Consider the following 16894-nt stretch of genomic DNA (forward strand, 5'->3'; position numbering starts at 1 on the left):
TCCTGCAGTGTCAAATCTTCACTTTCTCATTGTTATCGTGGGCCCTTAAGGCCCGAGGAGCTCCAGATCAGGGAGGTAAGTGGTGTAGCCTTCTTTATCACTGAACTGGAAAAAATACATTTGTTTGCTTATTTGAGTTGGTATTACAAACACATAACTGATTATTTGAATAACTGACTGTTTATATTAAGTGACAATTCTTGAATAATTAGCTGGCATATTTCTGAAGCAGGGGATTACTGTGTTTATTTTAATTAGCTAATTACAGCAGGCATGGGTTCTTTCATGTGCTCCGCAGTGAACGCTGCCACCCGCGAGTCATCTCTCTGCTCAGGGTGATTAGCTCTACGTAGAGCTGCATTAGGGTGTAGTTTGGCTTTAATTTTCACATTGTAGGGCAAAGTATCCAGAAATAATAAAAATTTATTTAAGAAGTATAGACAGTACTGCCAAAGAGGAAAGGCAAATGAAATCCTTTATCTTAAGGAGAGAAAAAAAGTATAAGTAGTCATATCAGTAAAATATATGAAGCATTAGTGCTAGATAATGGTCTTTATTCCCCCAGAGAAGGCTCAGAAATGGACTTAAATTGTAGTCGAGTTTGACTAAACATTAAATAAGAACCAACTAACTATAAGAGTACAGAATAGACATCAGACCAGTCTTTATGACTATTCCATACAGTCTTTATCAGGATAATATTTTTATTTTGACCACTTTCTTCATCACCAGATAAATGTTTTTAGGGCCTAAACTGTGAGACCCTTTGTTGATGTTATTCTTATAAAATAATATACATGAAAGCACACTGAAAATTATAAAACACCAGGCCAGTATAAGCAAGTTTAATATGTTGTGGATCAGATTTTTATATGTATAGCTAAATTTTTTTTAATTTTTACACTAATTTCTCAGGTGAGATAGGCTGGTACCGAACTTCATGAATCATTATAGATCTTTCAGTTTATTGATGCAGATTCAGACATATAGTAGTTTGTTTTTATTTACCAAGAGAAAACTCACTCAAACATTTAAAAACTCAGCATATTCGTTTCTCACTTGATTTTTTTAAATTATTATTTTTTTTTAGAGGGGAGGTAATTGGGTGTTTTATTGTTTGTTTGTTTTTTATCTTTAATGGAGATACTGGGAAACAAACCCAGGACCATATACATGTTAGACACGCACTCTACCACTGAGCCTCCCCCTCCCCACTTCATTTTTAAAACCCATATTGGTCTCTGCATGTTAAAAACACGACCATAACCATTTGTTCTAAGGGAATTTTAAATAACTATCGAAAATAGGTTTAGCATTCAGTCACAACACAGTATATGCCCACAGTAAATAACAGGTCCTTGTAGCGGCTCCTGGTTTCTCTATACACTTTGTGAACACACCCAGAGCACATCCTGGCTGGGCGTCCACAGAAATGCAAACTATTGACTCTTCTTTGTTTGGGTGACAGAGTTCATCATCTGGGAACCTTGAGATTAAGCAAGACTTTGTTTCAGAATCTCCAATCTATGTTTTAATCCTAATTTAACAGGATCTGCAACAACTGCAACAGCTTCAACAGCAGAATCTCAACCTGCAACAGTTTGTGTTGGTACATCCGACTACCAACCTGCAGCCAGCGCAGTTTATCATCTCACAGACGCCCCAGGGCCAGCAGGGTGAGTGCCTCCTTGTCCATGGTACCAAGGTTGTCCTCTTATGTGACACACATGCTGACTGCTATCGTTTTGACCCAAAAACTGTCCATTAGAACAGTGTTTTTATTAAATTTTATTTAACTTTAAACTCAGCATTCATGTTGACAAAAATTTTTTGTTTGTTTTTGTTTTTTTTCCTGTCAAGCATACCTCATGATCGAAGGTCATCTTTCACTGCCTTTCCCCTGTTTAATCACTAGAGAGGAACCAAGAGTTTGGCCAAAAGTCTAAATGAAATCCTTCAGCATGCTGAACGTACATTGGATAAATTGCTTCTACTGTTTTGATCGTTTTTCATGAGGATGTGCTCAGAGAATGTGGGCTGAGCACTGAAAGTCTATGCCTCTAACAGTCATTTGTTTTCTTTTAAAGTTTGAGAGGGAGAGGGTGTTATGTTAGAAACTGCGAATTTTATGACTTATAAAAAACATCTTCAAGGCCTTTTAGTGGTAAATATTGCTGTGCAACTTCTGTATGAAGTTCAGTCATGTTTGTAGGGATGGTTAATGGAATCAGTGCAGAGTGTCAGGGTATCAAGGCTTCAACCCAAGGAACATTAGTGCATCTCTGCTGATTCCTCATCATTTCTGTTCTTTAGCCTTTTTATCTTCTTGATCCTTTGGTCCGAAATCTTTTGTTATGTAAATACCTGTTGCACGTAATGGACCTGATAGCCTGCTCCTTTCATGAACGTGACAATTCTCTGGTCCAGCACCTACTGCCAGTTTCTAATGGATTCTGGCTTAAGAAGTTGAGGTAATCTTTGCTGTTTGACATAACACGTTTGTGTTTTACAGGTCTCCTGCAAGCGCAAAATCTTTTAACACAACTACCTCAGCAAAGCCAAGCCAACCTCCTACAGTCGCAGCCAAGCATCACCCTCACCTCCCAGGTCCGTTTTCTTCCATGAGGGTTGCTTTCTCTTATCCTGTTGTCTTGAGAGACTTCTGGGCTTTGTTTAATTTAAAACCACAACCCCCTAATAAAAATAATCCAAATAGTTTTCAAAAACTCACCAGAAATTCAAGGCTAAGTTTGTCAGCTTGATAAAGCAGTGCTACCAAATTGATGTAGTCTTTGAAAATCTTCAAGGCGTCCCAATTTTCTTATATGTTCATAAAGAATAACTGTGTTAGTGGCAAATGAGTATTTTTAAGTTCTGGCTGTCTGACCATCCTCCCCCTCCATATTTGGTGGTAGAGAATACCACCTGAACTAGATAGACACCTAGAGCCTCTGTTAAAACCCATCTCTGCCCTTTGCCCCATCTCAGAAGCTGCAAAGAAGCTCTGATCTCTGTGTTTTATTCCATTTCAACTTTCAGATGTTGCTTTAGCTCGTTTCTACCAAAGTTTAACTGTAGAAAAAAGCACAGGTCCAGGCATTTAGAGATTTAGACCTAATTCTGTTTCTTATCTAGCTGTGACTTTGAGCATGTCGTTTCACCTCTCTGCACCTCTGTTTCCTCATCTGTAAATTAGGCAATTGAACTAGCTGCTCCTGAAACCCCCTTCCATCTCTGGTTCTCTTTATCCTTAATCATGGAAGTTATCACTTAATACTAACAAATTACTAGATTTGACAAAATTCTACAACTGTTTATGAACTCTTCTAACTGTTTAAGAACTCTTCTAGGAAAAGAAGGTAACTTGCCCAGTCTGCTCAAAGGCATCTGCAAAAATACCATCGTAAAGACTAAATACTTAGCCCCTAAGATCAAGAACAAGGCAAGGGATGGCCACTGTTACCACTGTTACTAAACATTGCACTGAGGTCCTATCAATGCAGTAAGACAAGGAAAAGAAATAAAAGACATATAAATTAGGATGGAAGAAGTAAAACTGTCTTAATTGGTAGGCAACATAATAGTGCAGAAAGTCCAAAGGAATCTACAAAAAAGTTGCTGGAATTAATAAGTGAGTTTACCAAGTATGTGGGATACAAAGTCAATATACAAAAATCTATATACTAATAACTTATTTGGAAATTAAAACTAAGATGAAAAATATTTACAGTAATTAGAGATAAATTTAACAACACATTTATAAGACCTATATATTGAAAACTATAATATCTTGCTGAATGAAATTAAAGAAGACCTAAACAAATGGAGAGATATAATGTGTTCATGAAGACTTCCGCTGTTAAAATATGAGTTCTCTCCAAATGGATCTATAAATTCAGCACAGTCCCAATTAATATCCATAGGCTTTCTTTGTAGTGATTTGCATGGTGTTTGTAATATTTATACAGAATTGTAGAGGACATAGAATAGCCAAACAATTCTGGAAAGTAAGAAAGTTGAAGGATGACCTGATGTCAAGAATTATTATAAAGCTACAGTAATGAATAGAGTGTGCTAACAGCGTATATTCAAATAGAAATGGAACAGAAGTCCAGTAGACCCACACATATAGAGCCAACTGATTTTCCACAAAGGTACTGAAGGATTTCAGTGGGAGAAGGAAAGCCTTATCAACATATGGTGCTGAAACAATTGACTATCTGTAGACAAAAAAAAATGAACCTTACTCTTTATTTCACACAATATACAAAGATTAATCTGAAATGGGCTGCAGCCCTAAACTTCTAGAAGTAAACTTAGAGGAAAATCTTTGTGTCCTTGGGTAAGGTAATGATTTCTTAAATGGGACACAAAAAGCACTAACCATAAAAGGAAAAAAAAAGTGATAAATTTAATTTTGTAAAAATTAAAAGCTTCTGTTAAAAGAATAAAAAGGAAAGCCACAGAGTGGAAGAAAATACTCTTAAAATTTATATCTGATAAAAGACTTGTATCCAGAATATATAAAGAACTCATTCAACTCAGTAGGACAACCTGATTTTTTTAAAAGGGGATGTGTACAAAATATTTGAAGATACTTCACCAAAGAAGGCATGTAAATACCTAAGCATATGAAAAGATGCTCAAAATTACTAGTCATCAGGAAAATACAAATGAAATATCACACTACACACCCACTAGAATGGGCAAAATTAAGAAGACCATGATAATTCCAAGTGTTGGTGAGAATATAAACCAACCACAGCTCCTACACATTGCTAGTGGGGTTGTAAATTGGTACATTTTGGGAAATAGTTCAGCAGTTTCTTATAAAGTTAAATATACATGTACCTTATGACTCAGTAATTCTGCTCCTAGAAATGAATGCATCTGTCCACACAAAGGCCTGTATATGAATGTTCATAGCAGTTTTATTCATAATCTCCTCAAACTGGAAACAACCTAAATTTCCATCAGCTGGTAAATAGATAACATAAATTTTGGCACATCTATATGATGGAATGCTGCTCAGCAATAGAAGGAAATGTACTTCTGATACATTCAGTATCATGTATGAATTTCAGAAGTATTACGCCAAGTGAAAGAAGCCAAACGTACAAGACTGTGTGCTGTATGATTTAATTTACATGGCATTTCAGAGCAGACAAAACTATGGAGACAGAAATCGTCTCAGTGGTTGCTGGGGGTGGGAATTGATGGCAAAGGGCACAAGGGAACTTTTGGGGGTGATGGAAATTTTCTGTATCTCAATTGTGGTAGCAGTTATATGACTATACATAGTTGTCAAAACACATCAAACTACACTTTTAAATGGCGCATCTAATTGTGAATAGGCTGAACATAAAAATAAGATTGGAAAAAAGCCAATACTAGTCAGTCCTTCCTGGCCCTTCAAGCTTTGTAAACAGTTGCGGTGCTGTTGTAGCTTCATCCTGACTCCTGCTCACTGAATTTTACTCCACTGTTTCTAGATCTGGCACAGTCCAGCCTGAGGTTTCTGGAGTTGGGGTAACTTATGTGTAACCACCCCACTGAAAGGTACCCAAGCTATTTTCAGTCCTTTGTTAATTGAGAATGGGGCTGCTTCAAGCCTGGAGATGAAGGAACAGTCTGATAGTTGAGACTCCCCTCTACCTATACACCAGTTTCAAAGGGAAGTGCACAACCACATAGGAGTCTAATATGGCTCTTGCTGTTTGGGGCTCTTCCGGAAGGATTGGGTTAAAAATTTCTCAATGTCAGCAGGCCATAGAGATGAATTATGTTGTCTTCATTGAAGCAGGATGATGGAGAGGAGCCTGCCCCAATTGTAGGCCTTTGGAATTCCTGTTCTATAGTTTTCAGGGCCAGTTAGTTCAGTTGGAGAATGCATGTTACTAATGCGGTCAAAGTTAGGGGTATGTGACCCATTTAAATTGCAAGGGAAAAAAGCGCATAGCTGTAGACTTCATCTGTAATCCTGTCCTATAATCTCTCTCCTGGTTCCGTTCACAGGAAGGGTCAGCTGAGCAGTTCTGTTGCAGAGTTGGGGCAGCATCTCCCACTAGTGAATACGCAGAAGGGCGGGTTCTACTCAGGGCTTGTGAATAAAATAGAGTCGCCTTGTGCTAGTGTAATAAGAACATTTGATATTTTCTTTTTAAAAAAATATAGATTATACCGTTATGTTCCCAAGTAAACTTTAGATGGAGTTAAATAATTAAATATTTAAAAACACATAGAAGAAGCTAACAGAATATTAAAAGGAATTTTATCCAAGTTAGAAATAAGTCAAAGCTTTCTCAGATTTGAAGCAACAGAAGATATTAGAAAGGGAAAAAAATTACTCAAACGATAATTTAAAACTTATGTACACAGAAAAATGGAAAAGAGCAGATCGAGAAAGCTTTTTGAAGCAATAGAGCAAAGGCTTAATCTGTAACATTTGATGAGCCCTTTAAGGATAAGGATGAGAATAAGGATATCATTAACATATAAATGGGTTATGGATGTAAGTTCAGTTCACATTAGCGGAAATACAGATAATTGACACATGGAAAAACTTTGGCTTTAAGTTATAAGAGAAATATGAGTTAAGGCAACAACGAAGTACCATTTACTCCCTGAATTAGCAAAACATTTTTAAAAACTGCTAACACAAGTCATGTGGAGAGCATTGTATAGTGGGAACCAACATTATGATGTGTATCAGAAGCCATGAAATGGTTTTTATGGTGTACCCTTTATCCAATTACAGAAAGTCCTTTGTGAATTTATCTCAAAGAACTAATTACAAAGATGAAAAAACAAACTCTATACACAAAGTTTTTCATTGTGGTATTACCTATGTTAGTGAAAACAAATGAAAAAGTGTCTAATAATGGAGCAGTTATTAAATAAATTATGATAATATTACCTCTCAGTCAGCCTTTGAAAATGATAATTATGAAGACTAAAAAACCATAGGAAAAAAATTAAAGCATAATGTTACGTAAGAAAAGCAGAGTATAAAATTATGTTACCATAATCACAGTTAAAGTTAAGAATGTAGATCTGAGGGAAGGAGATAACTTCCAGAGTCATGGGTAAATTTAGGGCACTGTGTATGGTGACAGTATATATTCACTGGTGTTTACTTATCTTCAAGCTCATCAAGATGTAGGCAATAAATATATACAGCTTTTCTGAGTGTCAGTCATACTTCAATTAAATAAAAAAGTTTACTGCTTTGATTTTGTGCCCTGTGGTCCCATTCAATGTTTTAATCATCTTATAAAAATCATTCTGACCTGCGGGATGTATGCCTTGTTATTGAAGGTTTAAAAATTATAATTTGTGAAAAACAGGTACAGGTAAATTTAGTGCATCAAATTAAAAACAACATAAAAAAGAAAACATGTAGGTCTATGGAAGAAAACTTGAACAAATACTCAAAAATGAGCCTATTATCATAAGTTATTTAAACTGTAGGTGATTTACTTTTCCCCCTTAAAATAGTTATAATAATTTTTTTATAATATTGTATTACAAGTTGGAGATATGATAATAGTAAACAAGAAAGATATGGTTCCTGCTGTTTTGAAACATAATTGAAGTGGCATATTTATAAAATAGATTCCTAAAAATAAAGACTTATTAAAAGACATAAGATGCATGTGTTCAGACCATTTGAAAACCCAAATATAATGGGTTTCAGTTTTGTGTATTCAAGACTTTTCCATAGACTTAACATGTTTAACCTTTAACTGTAATTCTGGTGTACATAACATCACTCTGTGCTTTTCTCGCTCGGCCTTATGTTGTACCTTCTACAGTGTTACGTGGTCTTCATAGTTCTTGAATACAGCCATTTCGTTAAGTTGTTTATTTGCAGCACGTTCCAGTTATAAACTTAAATATCCTTGTGTGTATTTGTTCTTATCCTGTTCCTTCTCTAACAGCCAGCAACCCCAACACGCACAATAGCAGCAACCCCAATTCAGACACTTCCGCAGAGCCAGTCAACACCAAAGCGAATTGATACTCCCAGCTTGGAGGAGCCCAGTGACCTTGAGGAGCTTGAGCAGTTTGCCAAGACCTTCAAACAAAGACGAATCAAACTTGGATTCACTCAGGTAGGAGGAACCCACCCTCAACTTAGGTTTCCCTCCTTGGCTATGTCCAAATACTTGCTTTCCATGTTCAAAGAGTCTTCTAAGGAACCATATGTTACTCAGCCTTGTTTTTTAGTTTTAGACTGTAACTTTTTCTTAAGCCATTTTCTGCATTTATAAGTGTAGACTACTGTTGTATATATCCATTTATAAATGTATAATTTACTGTTAGGTTAAAATTATTAAGATTTCTCTCAGAACACAGGCCTCTGAAATTAGAATTATACCAATAAGTGACGAGAATTTAAAAGGTTATGTTGGGGGATGACATATACTGAGAGCTTTGTTATTTGAAGAACTTCTGATTCTAGACCTTTGTGCTATATATATATATATATGTAGGATTGAGAGGACTAAAGATTACAGGGTCTTTTAGAGTAGCTGAAAAGGGAAGAGTTTGAAAGACTTGTTTAAAAATAGCTTTGGGGGAGAGAGAAAGGGGTGGTGGAGACACACACACACACACACACACACTCTCGCTCACACACACACACACACACACACACACACACTCACTCACTCTCGCTCACACTCGCTCGCTCTCTCTCTCTAAGCCCAAAATGAAACTGATTAATCAGACAGGAGTCTGCTGAAGATGAAAAATCCAAATTAATCAAAATCCAAATTAAAATTTTTAAAATGTCACCTAGCAGAGGGCTTTTAAAGTGGAATAAGTTTAATGGTCTAAACAGGCATCTGGGTATATGGCTTTTTTGTTCTAAGCACTCCCACTGACTTAACTCTATGATTAACCTGTCACAAATAATACTTTCAAAGCAGGAAAAGAATTAAACTGAATGACATTTATGTAAAATGATATAAGATCATTAAGAGAAATAAAATTACTGAAGTACAGATTAGATTGGGTGTTTTAATAGAACCAGGAAAAACCGATTGTTTTCTTCCCAGAGAATATAATAATTACTGTTTGAAATTTAAGCCACAACTTAAACACTATCCAAATTATTTTGTGTTGAAAGTACAGCAGTGCACCACCTGCTCTGGTAGCTCAAAAGTCAGGGATGACATCCCTGCATGTTTTCTGTGGGTTTTTAAGAGCAGACTTTTTATTCCTTGTATTTCTGTGGAAATTTATTTTTGCTCAAAGTAACTAATCATACATTGGGAACATAAAATGATTTTTAAAATAGATATACTTTTAGAGACAATACTGTTACATTTGTGAAGACTTTTAGTTTTGAAGAAACAAATTACAATTCAGAAGTATTTTAGTATTTTTGAAACATCTGAACGATCTGGCTTGTTTTTAAAAAGAAAACTTAATGATACAACTAGATGGATGGGGTAAATTAATGAGCTTAAATAAGTATAAGGCTAGCATGTTTAGCAGTGCTTCAGCTTTTAGGCCACTAGCACAGCATACTCTTGGGTTCCCTAGGAAATTGTTGCCCGAGTGATATGCCAAGGATGTTAAGGCTTTTAAAAATCTTTAACTTTTACCCAAAGAGTGGTTTACCTTCCTGTGGCATTTGACCCAGCAGACTGCCAGTACTGTTTCTTCCTTTTTCTCTCTCTCTCCTTTTTGTGTGAAGGAGCTTCCCCGTGGTCTGGTGTTCCGCTTTATGGTTTTAGCCTATTATTTGGCACAACTGTTCCTTATTTTTCAAAACGACTTTGACAAAGCAGTGGCAACATTTCAGAAACCTTGACTGCGTGGATTAAAGCACATATTACTGGTGCAGAATGGGAAGATCAGTGTTTGCTTTTAAATCAGATACTTCAGTTGTTGTTTTTCAAACATTGCTTTGTACCCCATTTATTTATGAAACACAGAGTAAGTTAGACATTCAAGTTATTAATTAAGACAAACAAAAAAAAAACTCCTATTCCCTGAGTAAATACATGTGTTGTTAGGCTTTTTAAACAGTAGTTGTTGTCTAACTACATAATTGGTTATTAAAGGATTACTGTAGATGTCATTATGTAATTAGAAGGCAAGCCATAGTACAGCACCATCACATGTGGTTCATTCATTATTTCCTAATCACAATCTTTGTTCCTTTTTAAAAAAAAATCAAAGGATATAATATAGCTCAGATTAAGTGTGAGTCAACTGCTTCAAATTTACTTTGTGAAGGAGAACCCAAAAGCAAGTGAGTGAGGTGTGTTACAAGAGCACTAAACCAAACTTACATCAAATTAGTGAGAATTAGTATATTAACTGAGGCATCTGTTGCTTTTTATTTAATTAAGTCATTTAAATGTGAAGGAAAATTGTATTATAAATCTCAGTTAAGTGGATTTGTTATGTTTTGCCACAGTTTTAGTTGATGGCATAATTTTATTTCCAGCCACCAACTTGAGGCACTGTCTCTTATTCTTATTATGATGTCATTTTTGAATAGGTATTCTATTTTTTGTTTATTGTCAATATTGTTACTTTTTAAAGAAAGGTCTTAAACAAAAGTTTGTGAAAAAATTTTAGTGAATTATGCAGTTATAATAAACAGGAAACATTGCCATCTGGCTCCTACAGCAGGTCTTACATTCAACAATTGCAAGGTTTAGTTGGCCCTAGTTTTTTTGGAAGCTATAATTTAACAGATAAGGTGACCAAGGCATGAATATATGTGACACACAAAGCATAGTCTAGTGCCTGACATACAGTAGGCACCTAGTGAATACTTGTTGACTGAATGAAAACTTCATAAACATAACAGAGATAACGATGTAGATAAGTCTATAGATATACCTATAGATATTTTTGTATATAGAGATAATGATAACATTGACGCCCCACTCACACTACTCTGGTTCTTTGAGTTTTACTATAATTGGAAGGAAATCAATAAGCGGTCCACTTCTGTTCTAGCTAGATGGTATATGCAGAGCTGTTAATAAAACTTTCTGTGTTGATGGAAATGTTCTGTATTTGTGCTGTCTAATATAATAGCCACTATCCACTTGTGGCTATTGAAAACCTGAAAGGTTAGTGGTGCCAAGGAACTGAATTTTTAATTTATCTGATTTGAATTAATTTAAATTTAAATAGTCACATGTGGTTGATGGCTAACCTACTGGAAAGATTAGAACATAGATCAGTGGCGGGGAGGGCATAGCTCAGTGGTAGAGCGCATGCTTAGCATGCATGAGGTCCTGGGTTCAATCCCCAGTACTTCCTCTATAAATAAATAAACAAACAAACCTAATTACCTCTCCCCCGCAAAAACAAAACGAACAAGCAAACAGAACATAGAGCAGTGGGAGTTCAGGTATTCTCATTGCCTCATTTTATCTTACAGTTTCAACATTTCTCCTCTGTTAAACTTTTTGTCTCAAGTTTCTCACCAGTAAGAAAATGGAGTTTAAAAAGAAATGTCTCAGAGGAAGAATATAGCTCAGTGGCAGAGCACATGCTCAGCATGCATAAGGTCCTGAGTTCAGTCCCCAGCACTGCCATTAAATAAACAAACAAACACACCTGATTACCTCCCCCCACAAAAAAATTTAAAAAGAGAGAAAGAAATGTTTGTTCTCTTCCTTGACTACCACCTAATTCAGATGCAAATAAACAATGTACTGTCCAAGGGAGGGATAAATTTGGAATTTGGAATTGACAAATACACACTACTATCTATAAAACAGATGAACAACAAAGACCTACTGTACAGCACAGGGAACTATATTCAATATCTTGTAATAATTTATAATGGAAAAAAATCTGAAAAAATACATATCTATAGATATAGGTATATATAACCAAATCACTTTGCTGTACACGTGAAACATTGTAAGTCATACTTCAATTTTTTTTAAAAAGGTTTAAAAAAAAATGTACTATCCAAAAGGTGAATTGAAGGGCTGGGAGTCAAAGGACAAAAATAATCCTAATTCAAAATGAGTGTTGCCGGGATAATTGGGAGTTGGCTGTCTCATAGTAGAGTAAGCTGTGTAGCATTTTGGACCAGAAATGTTGCCTTTCTGCCCTGTCCCTTAACTAATTGAAATGAGAGCATGAATCATTTCCACTCCATGAGCTTCTGTTACCTACATACACAGTAACTATTCAGATACGGCTTTTTTCAGCTTTAACAAGAGAAATTCAGCTGGAAGAAAAGCACTGTATACATTTCAAAGGTTATAGGCTTATAGAGAAAGATATTTTTTGTAATATATTCAGGGGATCATTGTTCTATTGCTATAAGGTTACCAAGTTTCCAGTGCCCATAAAGGTTTGACTAAATGGGTCAAACCTCTCTACTGTGAATTTCTATCTCTATAATGGTTACAAAAGTAGTCTTTTTAGAATACCTGGTTTTTGTAACAAACTTTGAAATCCAAACTAGGGGTGGAAAAGAGATTTTTTTCACTGCTTCCAGAAATACTTTACAGGAAAAAAAATAAAAGAATGAGGCATCATTTCTAAATTTTAAAGTGATTTATGGGAAGTTTGGTTAGTTTAGAAATACCTAAGTTTATCTAGACAGTTAGATCTATTAACTCTGTAGGGGATACAGGTTAACTGATATTTAAACATTACTTGGATCACTTTTGGTTACATCAGTTAAGGGACTTGTTAGAATATCAACAAATCACTTGAGAGTTAGTAGAAATATTTGATTATCTTAATCATTACATAAGGTAGCAACAAGAGACTGCAGATGGGGTGAATATGGGACAGTTTTGAATGTTGTCATGATCAAGGCCTAACTGAGTCTTCACTAGAGTACTGTGCTCAGCTTAGGGACGGATGTTTTTGTGGAACCCAGTCAATGATTGTTGATTCTTTGTCTGGAGCGGTTATTGGAGCAGCACCCTTGAGTGAAGACTGTTTAGTTGAGTGAGATGACTCTCTCTTCTCTTTCTTCGTCTCCCCGCTCCTGCTCTGTATTCCTGTGCAGGGCGATGTTGGGCTCGCTATGGGTAAACTGTATGGAAATGACTTCAGCCAAACTACCATCTCTCGTTTTGAAGCCTTGAACCTCAGCTTTAAGAACATGTGCAAGTTAAAGCCACTTTTGGAGAAGTGGCTAAATGATGCAGGTGAGTCGATATATAAACAGTTTCCTCATTGTCCGTTGAAATTTTACAAGAGTAATTGTTGTATAAATCGGGGTTTATATTTCTTACTACATTGTTGGTACTACAGAACCTTAAAATAAAGCTCACTAATCTTGGGAGGATCAGTAAAAATCATGGCTACATAAATCAGAGAGCTAATTTATTTTAATAACCTAGTAATTACAGTGTATACAATCAGCAGTAATTTTTAGCCTTGGAATATTCTTGTATTTGAGCCCAGGGTGAGGGACAGCTGAAGGAAGAGGATAAGAAAACCTATGTATTTAAATAAATTTGAAAAACAAGTTTATTGAGTCTTCCTCAATGAGTTATCATAAATCTATTCCTGATTATATTTCTGCTTTGTTATTAAAAATGATCATATATTGGTATGTATATACAATATAATATCACTCAGCCATAAAAGAGTGAAATAACTGTCATTTGTTAGCAACATGGATAAACTTAAAGAATATTATATTTAGTGGAGTAAATCTGACAGAGAAGGTTTTTCTGTGTGATACCACTTGTATGTGGAATCTAAAAAGTAACACAAATGAATCTGTGTACAAAACAGAAACAGGCTCATAGACATACAAGACAAACTAATGGTTACAAAACAGGAGAGGAACGGGGGGAGGGACAAATTTAGAGTATGGGATTAATGGATACAAGCTACTATACATAAAATAGGTAAGCAATAAGGATTTACTGTATAGCACAGGGAATTGTGCTCAATATCTTGTAATAACCCATAATGGAATATAATCTAAAAAAACATATAACTGAATAACTTTACTAATCACCTGAAACTAACACAATATTGTAAGTCGACTATGCTTCAGTTTTTTTTAAATGACCACATATTTCATACATAAAAAATTGAGCTGCAAGTTTTAACTTACGTGTTTTGTGCTGAGGTTTCCTTTTTGGAAAATTTGGATTTTGAGTCACAGAATCATAACCTGTGAATGCTGTAAGGAACCATAGAGATCCCCTGGACTGTGGTTCTCCTGGTGGATGTGGACAAAAATCAGGTCTCTGGAAAAGACAGACCTGTAACACCCACCCTTGGACAGTCTGATTTCATATTTCTAGGTGAGGCCTCAGCATTTGTAATCTTACTGAGTTCTGCAGGTGAGAACCACTGGCCACCTCCCTCCATCTCATTTTATGTAGAGTGGAAAGAAACTTAGAGATGTCTGTGACATGCCTAGGGTCATTAACTATTAAATGACAGAACTTTGTTTAAAGTTTTAAGAATTTAGAAGTGTTTCATTGTTTGGTTTGGGGGGCTAGGGGTGCCCTAGATCATACCAGTGAAATAAAATGATAGGTCATTTGCAAGATAAATATTAATCACTCAATAACTTCCAAGAAGATTTCTTTCTTTTATCCTTAGAGCTAATAAATAAATAAGCAAACAAACCAAAACATAAGAACAGAACTCAGAAGAGGTAGAGCTGAGTATAAGGGTAGGAATAATAACCTGCTCTCTCAGAAACAAATGAAAGCGTAATGGTGACAATATAGTCAACCGTCCTGAGATAAAGAGTGCCGGTGAGAGCAGCAGGAGTGTCCACGGCAGTGAACAGTGTTTTCATGTAGGTTATGAAAACCTTTTCATGCTTGTTTTTAGCTTAAAATATTTTGGTCAGTTTGTTGTTAATATATGTATTATGTGCATGAATCATGCACAGTTAATTTGATTTCCATATTTTCTTCTTCCTTACAGAGAACCTCTCATCTGACTCGGCTCTCTCTAGCCCAAGTGCCCTGAGTTCTCCAGGGCTGGGAGTTGAGGGCTTGAACCGTAGGAGGAAGAAACGCACCAGCATAGAGACCAACATCCGTGTGGCCTTAGAGAAGAGTTTCTTGGAGGTTGGTGAGGTTTTTACTTTTCATGTACGTGGGATTATCTGTATGGTACTAATGTTAAGTGCTGTAGACAATAAAATACGGACTTGCAAGCATCAGCCGTTATGGATACTTACAACATATTGGAGAAAATAGGACAAAGTAAGTTACTGAACGTAGGAAACAAAACCGGAGTGCTTCCAGGTTCAGGAGAGACCCGTGGATGTGAGCCCTCAAGGTGAGAGAGGTGGCAGCTGCTAGAGTTGCACAGGGATTCCACAGACAGGGAGGGGCGGGAGGAAAGCACTTCAAGCAGAGGCATCCGGGGAGGAAAGCCATGAGATGTATCAGGGGAAACACGAGTAGTTTGGTTCAGCTAAATTCTGGTGCTTACGTCCTTAGAATAGTAGTGTGGGACCAGAACACCAAAGGCCTTGATGGGCTATGGAGTTCAGGTTACTTCAACAGATACTTGGCTTTTGAGGGTGGGAGAGAGGGAGGGGGAGTTACCGGGGACTATCACAGTCAAAGCTTCCAGCACGATTTTGACTTCTCTAATTCAGAAAGAGCTTGAGCACAGGGGAAGGAGCACTGAATCCAGAAGTCCTGCCACTTAACGACTGTGTGATTGGTCAAGTTACTTGATTTCTTAAGCTGAAGTCCCTTTATCTGTGAAATAACGGCCTTTCCTTCCCAACTGTCTCACTGCCTGCCTCACACTATCCAAGCGAGATTGTGTTGTGTCTCACTGAGAAAATGCTTATTATTCTTATTCTGAAAACAATAAGGTGCTGTTTTCATTCAAGATTAATTGCCATTAGTATAAAAAATATATAAATATTCAAGAATAACTTATTCTAAGTTAATATGACTACATTTAATAAATACATGTTCATTAGAATGTCTGTCTGTAGGAGTTCTTTGTTAAAAGTGGGCTAACATGGTCACGTGTATCCCAACTGCGTTCTCTGACTTGTTCCTCCCTGTTTGCTTATTCAGTTAATGACGTGATTATGCCAGTAGTTCAGAAAGTTTTTCCAAAAGGTGATTTTTTTTCCCCTTCAGAATCAAAAGCCTACCTCGGAAGAGATCACCATGATTGCTGATCAGCTCAATATGGAAAAAGAGGTGATTCGTGTTTGGTTTTGTAACCGCCGCCAGAAAGAAAAAAGAATCAACCCACCGAGCAGTGGTGGGACCAGCAGCTCACCTATCAAAGCAATTTTCCCCAGCCCAACCTCACTGGTAAGGATGAAAAATAGGGATGCAGGCTCAAGGTCAGTTTTACAAATGACCTGTCAAAAGAATTTATTTCATTATAGGAATCTATTGTATTTATTCCCGTTGAATAAAGGCATATAAATATATTTTATATGTTACCAAAGTAATTAAATCTCATGTTGTTATTAACCCGAGAACTTACTGATCTTTCTTTTTTTAAAGTAAACAGTTTTAATCCTTTCCTATTTCATTGCAGTTCATTGTTCTCTTCTTTGGTATAGTTTATTAGGTTATTCTATAATTGTGGGAGTAAATTTGCAGCTGATTCCAGTTATCTCAAAAAAATCTTTACTTGCTTTTTATTCACATTGGGTTCTAAAGCCTAGTTTATTAAACTTTTACTTACATGATTAAGTGACAATAAATTCTCAGATAACCTCTGAACTTGTAATAAAACAGTTGTCTCAGATCTTTACTCAAACATGTGGGCCTTTGATTTGTAGCCTTACTGAGTAACCTCTGCTGTTTAACATTAGGGTAGTGTTCCTAGACTGAAGGGACCTGCAGTGGTCATGTGACTCCTTTGATCTCTGGGGCAGTTGAAATTGTGATGCCACCTTTCAAACTAGTGTTCCAAAGAC

The 16894-nt window shown here is 36.2% G+C and overlaps 1 protein-coding gene across 4 annotated transcripts in view; it reads left to right on the forward strand.

Moving 5' to 3' along the window:
* POU2F1 (POU class 2 homeobox 1) overlaps positions 1 to 16894 on the forward strand; it is a 146812-nt gene that overhangs the window by 98648 nt on the left and 31270 nt on the right. For all 4 annotated transcript variants that reach the window (XM_010984450.3, XM_031435849.2, XM_031435848.2 and 1 more), the window contains exons 7-12: positions 1550 to 1676; positions 2513 to 2607; positions 7941 to 8114; positions 13016 to 13157; positions 14911 to 15056; positions 16098 to 16277. In XM_010984450.3, the coding sequence (XP_010982752.1) occupies positions 1550 to 1676; positions 2513 to 2607; positions 7941 to 8114; positions 13016 to 13157; positions 14911 to 15056; positions 16098 to 16277 (864 nt within the window). The remainder of the gene's footprint in view (positions 1 to 1549; positions 1677 to 2512; positions 2608 to 7940; positions 8115 to 13015; positions 13158 to 14910; positions 15057 to 16097; positions 16278 to 16894) is intronic.

Source organism: Camelus dromedarius, chromosome 23, assembly GCF_036321535.1.
Source record: "Camelus dromedarius isolate mCamDro1 chromosome 23, mCamDro1.pat, whole genome shotgun sequence".
NCBI lineage: Eukaryota > Metazoa > Chordata > Mammalia > Artiodactyla > Camelidae > Camelus > Camelus dromedarius.